The 11,867-nt window shown below is 43.2% G+C and overlaps 1 protein-coding gene across 2 annotated transcripts in view; it reads right to left on the minus strand.

The window, feature by feature from the left end:
* The window catches only part of LOC308468047 (cysteine-rich hydrophobic domain-containing protein 2-like), a 34,775-nt gene extending 22,910 nt beyond the window's left edge, over window positions 1–11,865 (minus strand). For both annotated transcript variants that reach the window (XM_080989995.1, XM_080989994.1), the window contains exon 1: window positions 11,695–11,865. In XM_080989995.1, the coding sequence (XP_080846121.1) occupies window positions 11,695–11,864 (170 nt within the window). In that variant the 5' untranslated portion in view covers window position 11,865. The remainder of the gene's footprint in view (window positions 1–11,694) is intronic.
* Window positions 11,866–11,867: the final 2 nt, after the last annotated feature.

Here is an 11,867-nt window from a genome sequence, read left to right on the forward strand (position 1 = left end):
AATGGGAAAGGGCTGCAAGTAGGGGTGGGAGATGTGACATGTCACCAGATAAACATCATTATATACCAGTATAATACATTGTTTAAAATAAGGATAGAATTATGAGGCAGAGAATGGGCTAATGTCCAAGCAACTGTTACTACTTTGGCATCTGAAACTTTAAAATATTTACTTACCTTTAACATATTGTTACAACTTTTATTTTACTGTATGGATAATATTTAAATTAGCACACTTTCTCTAAAATTAAAGCTATAGATGTACAGCATGGATATCAAAGGAGAGGTGAAAAAACGTCCCCTAACAGACAGGAGAGAGATGCACACACACAGAAGGAGAGAAGGTAGAAAATAGGCTTGAACAACATGGCAAGGTTTATTTTTATTTCTTTTAACTCAGAAGTAAATGACCCCAGTCTATTTTTCCATCGGCTTCCAAGCTGCCAGGTTGCTCTCAGCTGTTCAATGGCAGGGTTAGGCAGAAACACGTGCAGCTTTTGGGAGGCAGGGTAGAAATTGCTTAGAGTATCAAGAGCTGCAGAGGGAAGTAAATAAACCAATGGAGAGTGAAGTAAACCCCATCTCCATTTATTTATTCCCATGCATAGAGAGATTTCCCGGCTTTCAGAGGTCAATGCCAGGGCTGGCCCTATGCCCCACCCAATGATGGATAAAATAGATTTGCCCTCTGAAAGCCTGACAAAATGGAGGCAGTTTGTAATCTTTCACATAATTGTGCCCAGTGGGAGACCAATACTTGGCACCACCAAGTGATTTTTCTCAATTTTGTGCCACCTCAGGCTTTTGGATGAATGAAATAGCATAGTATTATGTAAAAATGGGAACAGTAATACGTAATGGATTGCAAACAGCAAACAGTACCTCAGGGAGGAAAAAATCCTACACGAAAAGCAGGTCCTGCATGTGATGCATTATATAATATATGAGGTTTTGCTCCTTGAAAAGGCTTAGAGATTGACAGGCTGAAATGGGCATCCTACATAAACATAGGTCAGAAAGGAAAAGGGCTGCAACTAATATAGCACAATGTCTGAAATAAGAATGGAACTATGAATGTATTGGTGGCTAGGGAAGGAGGTATGCTGAGCAGAATGCAAGAAAAGCAAGTACTCTGCTGAGTCTGAATGAATATTGGCCTGGTTCCCACATAATGCTAAACCATGGCTAATTAAACTATCCCCCGTCCCAAGCTTTGCACCACCTTCAAGGTTAAGCCAATGTGGAAATCTTCCAGTTCCTCTGACTGATACAGCTGCAGCTAATACAGGAGGGTCTCAAAGAGTGACTCTAAAGAAATCTCCACTCCTTAGGAATGTCAAGGAAAGAGCAACGATAAACATAACCCTAATTAACTCTATACTAGAGGAAATTGAAGAAATAACAAACAGTATTCAAGATTCGATGCGTGACCTCAACAAGCCTAGGGTAAACCCCCATGAACCTGCTCATGTGGGCAGCAGGAATATGAATAATGATAGGTCTGGAAAAGAGGAGATACTGGCCTTTCTACAGGAGGAATCCCCGGTAAGGGACTCACCCAACCAAGAAAGGCATTTGCAGACCAAGGCACTGGACCCAACTATACACTGAATTAGCATGTATGACAGTATAGATATTTCATCCACACTTCTGCCCATAGAACAGACTTTGCCCACAGTTAAGGAGGATGAGCGAACAAGGTGAGAAACTACACAGATGTCTGGGGAATTATCTGAACTCGATCAGGAGATGCACACTGGGAAGCCGGTCACCCCGAGCGCTGAGTTGTGATTCTGCCTAGCCGAGGACCAACCAGAAAATTTCCCGATAGGTAACATAATGCCTAACCTGCCGGATGTATCACAAACTACTAAGCAACCTATTCTCCCACATGTGTTCCAGGACTGCCTCAAAGCCCATCTGCAAGAAGTTAATATCTTAGTACATCAACCTTCATCTTGCTTCACAAATGCTGACTTGGTTATGCTGGCACTAGAGGACACCTCAACAGAAGAAGAACCCCCGGGAACGATTTCTGGGATGCATATTCCAGTTGATGCTCTCAGTCCTAGCGATCTCGCCCCCCCCCCCCATTGGCTACTCAACTTCGAACAAGGAGTCGACAGCAGACAGTTCAAGAAGCGTTGACACCAGGGACCACGGTCTAACTGGCACCCCTGAGGCACTAGAGGAAATGCTACAGGTTCCGCCCGGGGCCCCTAGTGGTAGCCAATCTAATGACATCTACTTAGACTGACTTTGTGCCAAGGCAGGAAACCCGGTGCAACACTCTTCCCTGAAGTTGCTATCATGGAACGTGGCAGGATGGTCCTCAAAGTTATGCTATCCTGACTTTGTTAAGTTAATAAGAGAGCACAATATAGTTTGTTTACAAGAAACTTGGTCGACACGGCACATTGACTTTGCCGACTATAATGCCTATGCGGACTTCCGGGGTGGCGCCATCGGCAATGGCGGACTCCCTCTGATCTGGAGGGACTAGCTCCACGTGAAACGGGTCTTTTCCGCTACGGTGAAGCGGGGACCCTTTCAAAAATCACAGGCGGATGAAGCCTGTGACCATGGGACTCGGCGGGCACCCTTAGCGCCCCCCCCAACCCGCAAAGGAACCCACAAACGGGCTCCGAAGCGAAGAGGGGGAAGTGGCACGGTGCTGAGAGTCAACTGCTTCTTCCGTGGAGCGAAGCCGCATAGCCGTTGTCGGAGAGCGCTGCCTTTTTCCTGGGACAATTTGGCTTCTAAAATAATCAACCGCGAGTACTTAAATTTCGGACAATTGGATTTTAAATAAGGACTTGTGAGCAGAAAGGAATTGGACTTAAAAATTTACTTCAATTTGGCACTGAAACGGGAAGGTCTAAACAGGAAGTCAGCCTTCCGTTTCTTTGTAGGCAAATTAAAGCAAAGACAAGGTAAACTAGAGCTCAGAAAATCGCTTCTAAAAGATTAACTTTCATCATTTAAAATTGTTGAACCCCCTTCGGAAGCAGGAGAAGAAGGGGGATCTTTTTTGGACTGTTTAAACCTGCAGAAGTGAGTTTAAAGTAAAGTAACTTTCCACCGTCTTGATCCTGGAGCGGGGTGTCAGGACTGACGTCATTTTGAAGCTCATTGACCAGAGACAAACGTTTTTGACAGTTAGCTAAAAGAAGAGAAACATAGTGATTCCACTGTTCCCCTTCGCATTTTAAAGGAACAAATATTGACAAGATATCTGAAAAAGGAAACTTTGTTGATAGATTTGTCCTTAAAAGAAAGAATAGAAGTTTTCCCCCTAGAGGGAGACTGTGAAACTGTAACCAATTCCAGGGAGCTTGCAGCTGTTACAGATTACAATCGTGGGAATAGACTTTTGACCTTGAAGGACAATGTATTCAGAAGCTCTGTTGTGTGCTCTCTGTAAAACAAATGCCCTACTGGAACAATTAAATGAGAAGACGGATTTGATGACTGATGCGATCAGAATTTTTGAACAGGCAGTGGGAAACTATATGGAGCCCACCCAGGAATTAAACCAGGAGTGTGCCCTGACAGAACAGATGAGAGAAGAGGATGTTGCTGAATCTTGGGCGCCAGAGATGGAGGGAGCTGTGGCCCTGCAGGAACATGAGCTTTTGGATTTGACAAATGAACTTGGAAAAAGCCAGATTTGGAAAGATAAAGTTTGGTTTGGAAATGGGGGGGTTGGATAGACCCCCCTATGCAGGGATGTTTGGACTTTTCAAGTCTGGCAATGGGCCGTGAGGCATTTGGGGCTGTGGGGGCTCTTAATTTTGGAGGGATTCTGAAACATGTTTTTAAATACCACATGGAGTTTAGTCTGGACTATGGAAAAGGGGCTGATTTGTTGAAAAGGGTCAAAAACATTGCCAAGATGGAGTTCCCACGAGTGAAAGGAGAATATGAAGAAGAGCCGCGGAAGGGACATGGAAGGGACTTAAGGGCCTCGGATATAAGGTTACCAGGTTAATGCGCTAGATTAATGGGATAAAAAGGACTGACAAAACCCGTGACCAGGAGGAAGGGACGCTGGATGAAGATTGGATTGTTTTTCTTGCTTTTTTTTTATTACTAGGATTGTTTTATAAAATTGATGAATGTTAGAAAAATGTTGGAACGAAATTACTTGGCTTTAGCAAAAATGTTTAAAGAATTAGGTAAGAATATTATGGTTATGAGAAGTTGGTAAAAATAAAATTTAAGTTTTAAGCTTTAAGGTTCTTTATAAGATAAGATGAAAATAGATTAAGGTAATGTAATGACAGAATATTATGAAATATGGAAAGGATTTGCTGCGACAATTAACAACTAGGATACAAAAAAAGGGAGGAGGAGGAGGTCAAAGAAAGAAGGTAATGAAAGTTGAGGATTCGAGAATGACGGATTTGTTTTTGTGTGTTTGCTGTGTATTTTTGTTTTTTGAATATGTATTGTTTGATGTGGTTTGTTTCTTCTTTGTTTTTTTTCTTCTTTTTCTTTTTCTGCTTTGTTCTTTTTTGTAATTCTAAAAAATTTTCAATAAATATCATTTGAAAAAAGATATATATAACACCTATGCGGTTCTGGCAGTCAAACTCCACAAGAAAGGCAGGCCCTCGGGTGGCTTGCTAACCCTGGTGGCTCCCCATATAAAATGTGAACACATTCTCTTGACTAATGCAAATTGCAAAATTTTAGCAACAAAGATAGAGCTGGAGAGCCAGGAAATGTTACTAGTCAAGGTGTATAATCCTCCCACCTCTACTGTCATAGCCAAGAACCATCAATGAGATCTCCTTGCACATCAATGAGATCTCCTTCCCATTGTCTTGACAGGCGATTTTAATGCCCGCCTATGCCAAGGGCGGGAAGTATATACAAAAGCTTGGGAGATCTTGGACTGTCCTGCCCTCCCTGATTTCTGCTTATGGGAATGAGAATCACGGGACTTAGAAATCAACCTGGCAGGATTACAGCTCACCAAGCTGACTACCACCAGGGTTTTGGTGTGGCTTAATGGGCTGCCAGACTAGGAAGGCTCTGGGAACTTTACCTTCCTCTCCTCACAAGGAAATAGTGTGGTAGACTATATTCTGGTCCCCACTAAATTGCTGCCCCAAGTGGTTGAGTTCCACATAGGTGATCCTATGCTTAGTGACCATCTCCCTCTTCAATGTAAATTTGTCTTTCCATCGAGAGTGCCAGAATATATAATCAATCCACCCCACCCCCAGGTACAGTGTCCTCAGTACATAAGGATTCGAATTAACGAGCATACACTATCGTCTTTCCAAACCTTGGTGCATTCTGATCGTGTGATTCACTTGATCTCGGTAGGGAGTGGTGAACTTTCCCCAATAGCTAGAGTCACTTGGTTTGAGGAGCTTATGGACACTCTAATAACCAAATTGCCCCATTCACACTCGCACAGGCCACCTAAGAAACCAGGGTTTGGCGAGTGGACTGATAACGAAATCAAAGGCATTATAGTAGAGGTTAGGAGAATATTTGAGAGTCTAGAGAGGCAGGCACCTCTCAATTGCCTGACACATATTTTGTTAGGGAGTCTATCCAGCTTAGCCAGATAAGAAACAACCAGGCTTGCTGGGATTCACTGCTTTCAGCCATCCTTACCAATGACCATAAGAAATTTTGGAAGGTTATTGCAGACCCCACAGACCCAAGATCATCGACTGACATTGATTCCATCTATGCCATGGGTAGAGCATTTTAAGGCGATCTTCTACGACGATTGTATTCCATCAGACAGCCAAGATCTTGCCCCTTCTTCGACCCTGGTTGAGTGGCCCCCTGTCTCCATTACTGAAGTCGAAAATTTAATTTCTCAGATGAAACTAGGCAAAGCCGCAGGCCCTGATGCCGTCCTGCCTGAACTAATTAAAGCCAAGCCAGACTGGTGGGCTCCGATTCTAGCAGAACTATTCACTGTGGTGGACAGAATTGGAATTATGCCTAATTCATGGCAGAAATCCATAATCATCCCAATCTTTAAAAAGGGGAACAAAAACATACCGTCCAACTATCAACCAATAAATCTATTGTCAAATATTGGGAAACTGTATGCAAAACATCTATTATCCAAATTAACCACGTGGCTTGACGTGAACAACATCATAGGCCCAGAGCAGGCAGGGTTTAGGCCAGGCAAATCCACTTTACATAACTGTATAGTGTTATCCCATTTAGCCGCCAAGTACAGTGGTACCTCGGGTTAAGTACTTAATTCATTCCGGAGGTCCATACTTAACCTAAAACTGTTCTTAACCTGAAGCAGCACTTTAGCTAATGGAGCCTCCTGCTGCTGCCGCTGCTGCTGCTGCGCCACCAGAGCACGATTTCTGTTCTTATCCTGAAGCAAAGTTCTTAACTTGAAGCACTATTTCTGGGTTAATGGAGGCTGTAACCTGAAGCGTATGTAACCTGAAGCGTATGTAACCCGAGGTACACTGTACACGCAAGACCATAAAGAAGGCCTATATGTGGCCTTTTTAGATCTTAAGGCTGCTTTTGATTCAGTTGATAGAGGGCTGTTATGGTCCAAACTGGAGTCATTGGGCCTAGACCCTAGGTTACTTTACTTGATTAAAAAGCTTTACTCAAATAATACCTGTCGTATAAGAATAACCCCAGGGGACGAGGTGTCAGACCCTGTTGTTATAAATAAAGGTGTGAAACAGGGCTGTGTTCTTGCTCCCTCTCATTTTAATCTCTTCCTAAATGACCTTGCCCCATTATTAAAACTGGTGGATGCTCAGAGCCCAAAACTCAATGCATAAAAAATTCCCATTCTCCTATATGCAGATAATATGATTCTGCTCTCATGGTCAGGAATTGGCTTAAAGCGTCTGCTAAATGCCTGTATCGACTATCTGTCTAGAATGAAAATGAACATGAACTTCGATAAAAGCAAAATAATGGTTTTCAGGAATTATGCAGGCCATAATGCGCTTCTTTGCAACAAGAGGTAACCAACAGATCACTTCTGCCCTTAAGGTTTTTAATGCCAAAGTTAGAGCTCAACTGCGCTATGGAATTTCAGTCTGGATAATAATAATAATTTTATTATTTATACCCCGCCCATCTGGCTGGGCTTCCCCAGCCACTCTGGGCGGCTTCCAAAAAAAAATGTCAGGGTTTACCCAGTCAATGGAATGAGTGCAGGCAGCCTTTCTATTTAAGATTTTCGCTGTCCCACGCTGTGCACCTTACGCAGCCCTGTGTCTACAGGGAGGCCAACATAAGCTAGAGATCGTTGCCTGGATGAGTTTTCTTTTATGCTGGCTAAACATTTGTTTTTCAGCAGACAAAGATACTTTACTTTACAAAGTTCTGTCAGACTCCTTCCCTTCCCCAGGGCTACAATTGTTTTGCACAAAGATACGGCAACTAGGGCTTTCAGAGGATCTCTTGGGTGCTGTGGCTTTTCCAATCGCCAAGGCCATGTTAAAAACTAGGCTGTGGGACATAGATCGCCAGGAACCAATTTCAGCTGTGGAAAAAACATGTTCCCTTCTTTATTTTCGACTCTCTTGGGTGCAGGAATTTAACCTCAATTATCTACAATTTTTGTTTAACCCGCAAGAAAGAAGGGCTTTTTCGCTGGCTAGGTTCAATTCTAATCCTAACCTCCTTTGGGGTAGGTTCACGGAAGGAGATAGGATCTGCTCATGTGATGCCCATCTGGTGGAAACTCTAGCTCACATGGTCCTTAAAAATGTATGATGATCTCCACCAACAATTTTTAGATCAACTATGTATCCCAATGTATGTATCCCAATATGGAAACCAGAGACAGAGGTCATTCGCTTCTTATTACAGGCGAGAGACCAGGAGCTCACCAAGACAGTAGCTAAGTTCCTCTACAGTGGTACCTCAGGTTAAAGATGCTTCAGGTTACAGACGCTTCAGGATACAGACTCCGCTAACCCAGAAATAGTGCCTCGGGTTAAGACTTTGCTTCAGGATGAGGCCCCATTAGCTAAAGTGGTACCTCAGGTTAAGAACAGTTTCAGGTTAAGAACAGACCTCCAGAACTAATTAAATTCTTAACCCGAGGTACCACTGTATTACGCTACAGGACCCTGCCCTTGCTGGAGACCCACAGAGGTGAAATAGATTGCTCGCCTCTTCTTTCCTTTGGCAAATGACTGTACTGCTGAAATGGCAACGAGATTGCATTGGCCTACAGTGGTGCCTCGCAAGACGAAATTAATCCATTCCGCGAGTCTCTTCGTCTTGCGGTTTTTTCATCTTGCGAAGCACGGCTATTAGCGGCTTAGCGGCTATTAACGGCTTAGCGGCTATTAACGTCTTAGCGGCTTTAAGAAAAAGGAAACAAACTCGCAAGAACTCGCAAGACGTTTCGTCTTGCGAAGCAAGCCCATAGGGAAATTTGTCTTGCGGAACGACTCAAAAAACGCAAAACCCTTTCGTCTAGCGAGTTTTTCGTCTTGCGAGGCATTCGTCTTGCGGGGCACCACTGTATTTATTCTGAATGTTTGTAAGTGATGCTAATAAAGGTTTGATGATGATGATGATGATGATGATGATGTTATTAAACTGTGATTTATTAAACCCCAGTTAAGCATTATTTATGAACCAAGCTCCCCACCTCAGTAATGGTTTGTTTACTAGCAGGCCACAATTTGAACATGCAGTTTGTGAATGGCTTTTGAATCTTGGTTTGCATTAGCTATGGCTTCATTATGTGTGATTACATGTGAACTTGGCACTCTTCCTTAACCAAGGTTTCCTCAGACACTCACTGAACTACAAGCCACGAGGCAAGAGCGGTTGGACAATAAATCAAATTTGGGAAAAACAAGCCATGATTTGTTTGATTGTCTGTGGGAAAATTCATGATTTGTTCAACAAACCACGGCTTAACCATGCAGACAGTCTATTCACCAAACAACCACAGGAATTAATTAGTGTATTAATTTAAACATTAAATTTAATGTAGCCAGTGTATTAATTTAAACATTTTTTGTAAATAATTCAGTGATTTAACAAGAAATGAGATGCATAATGGGGAACTGAATGTATTCATATTTCTCAAAATGAACCAAGGCACAGCTTAAGCCAGTGATGGCCAGACTCGGCCCTCCAGCTGTTTTTGGACTACAACTCCCATCATCCCTATCTAACAGGACCAGTGGTCAGGGATATGATGGGAATTGCAGTTCCCAAAGCGCTGGAAGGCCGAGTTTGACCATCACTGGCTTAAGCAAACAGGATGGGAATACAGAAGAAAGAAGGAAAATATACTGAGATGACATATAGGACAGGAGGAAAACAAGAAATACAAGATGCAAACGCTACTCCCAAAAGGAGTAGATATAGCAGTAATGTGTGATAAAGGTTTATTAAATAGAGTAGAAAAAAATGAAATACAGAGTGGGTGCAATCCAAAACATCCAACCTGATGTTTGTAAGAAAACAGCTGAGAAACAAATTGACAAATACTGTGCAAAGTACGCTCACTTATTTCAAAGACCAAAAAGTCTAAGTGCAAATCCAATAAATATAAAATGATAAAACCAATGCTTATGGTGTTTAAAAGACTACAATTATTAAGGATTAATAAAAGGTTTAGAAGATGCTTTTTAAAATGATATGGTAAAAATCAAAAGTACAGTGGTACCTCAGGTTACATACGCTTCAGGTTACATACGCTTCAGGTTACAGACTCTGCTAACCCAGAAATAGTGCTTCGGGTTAAGAACTTTGCTTCAGGATGACAACAGAAATCGTGCTCCGGCGACGCGGCAGCAGCAGGAGGCCCCACTAGCTAAAGTGGTGCTTCAGGTTAAGAACAGTTTCAAGTTAAGAACAGACTTCCGGAACGAATTAAGTACTTAACCCGAGGTACCACTGTATTTCTTAGAAATAAAAGATGGTTCCCTTGTTGTATTAAGATGTTTCTTTTCTATTCAGTAGCACAGTATACAACACTGACTATCATGAACCATTTTTGGAGAAGTGTGAGTAAAATTCAAGAGCAATATTAACAAAGAAGTGTAGTTTTCATAGCATAAAATATATTTTTTAAATAAACAATACATGTATTTTTTTTCAAATGACCCTATTTGTGTAAACTATCAGCAGTTATGTGAGACTCAAGAGTTTTTGTTCTAATCCAAAGAGAACAAAAAGCTTTACTGAAAGTATCAGCCCTGTTCAGTTGCTAAACTTTGCAATATTTCAATAAATTTTATGTACTGCTCCAACCTATTTTTAATTTGTATATTGCTTTTAAAATGTTGGTTGCTTTTAATAAACATGCTGCTAACATTAAAATGGAAAGGTGGGATCAAAATGCCGTTATGAATAAAACATGCAAAACCCATATAGCTGTGCCTTTTGCCTTTACTGCAGTACTGAACTCAACTGGCTAAATTAAGCTAGACGAAAAGTTAGCAAACCAACCAGCCTAGAGGGGTTGATTCTATTTTGCAGTCATTCAGAAAAACCCAGGATTCTTATGACAGCATGACCAGATTGTTTGGAGCTGTCCGTTTACTAGTCCTGCAGGCCTCAAATCAATCTAATTTTACTTGCCTCAATAGTGTTTTATTGGAGTAATATAATTATGGGTCCTCTCCCCAGCCCAACTTAGCAATTTTTTAGAAAAAGTTTTAAATTAACAGGGTTTTTGTTTTTTAATGCAACCAAATGAGAGAGAGCCATAACTGAATCCCAAGGCATCTAAGGGGATGTGGCAGGTGTCTGTGTTGTGGGGTGAGGAGTTGTGCTTTATACAGTATTTATTGTAGGTTGACCACAACTCATTCAATTAAGCCGCAGTGTGTTATCTCCAGATTTGCTTCATTCCGCAGCAAACTCTTTTCCCCCTTCCAAGCAATAAAATTGGGCACTTGTCATATATCCATTATCCACACGTGCGCGTATAAATCTGTACCCCAAACACCTTCTGATCTGAAAGCCCTTCTCCCATTCCCAGCCCGCCTTCTCTGCTGCACGAGGATTTGCCAGAAAAGGGGCGACAAATGAAAACACAGTACAAAGCTGCTCATGTGGATCGCAGGGCCCTAGTGCCGAGTGAGATATTCCAGGAGGGACCCCCCGCATAACCCTCCCGAGCTGCAAGCACTTCCAACGAGAATGAAATGAAATGTGCTGCAGGAAGGGACCTCTGCACCTCCTCCTTCGCAAGGTCTCATCCCCACGAAAGAAAACGAAAAAGGGCTGCACGAATGGCTCTCTGCACACACTCAGGGGCTCCCTCTGCTTCACGGAGTTCCGAAGCATCTGATGAGTTGAACGAGGAAACTGCGCTCTCTGCACCATAGCTGTCAACCTTCCCTTTTTTTGCGGGAAATTCCCTTATTCCAGTGCCGTTTCCCGCTGCTATCCCAGATTATTAGATATCCCATAGACAGGTGAGGCTGCTGATCCCTTATTTTCAAATCCCTTATTTTCAACTTTTCAAGTTGACAGCTATGCTCTGCACTCCCTCAGAGGCACCCTTGGCGCCAGGCAGGCCTGTAGCCAGCGAGCCCAAACCCCTCCTCCCCCACAACCCTCACCCGCGTCACCGCCGCCCTCCCCTTCTTCCCTCGCCCCGCCCCCTTTCGCCCCGCCCCCTGCCCAGTTCCGTCAGCCAGCAGCCGCCCTCTCCCTCTCCCCGTCACCCCCTCCCCAGGTTCCTTACACAGTGATTTGCCCGGCGCCCCTCACAGCCACGGGTTCAGGCGCGTCCCGGAGCCGCGGCAGCTCCTGACTCCTCACCACAGTCTCGGACTCCTCCTCCTCTTCGTCTTCCTCCTCCTCCAGCTCATAGATAGTGTCAAAGTCAGCCATGTTGGGGAGCAGGACGCTCATCGC

Source organism: Podarcis pityusensis (genome assembly GCF_964106645.2).
Source record: "Podarcis pityusensis genome assembly, chromosome: Z".
In the NCBI taxonomy this organism is placed as follows: Eukaryota; Metazoa; Chordata; class Lepidosauria; order Squamata; family Lacertidae; genus Podarcis; species Podarcis pityusensis.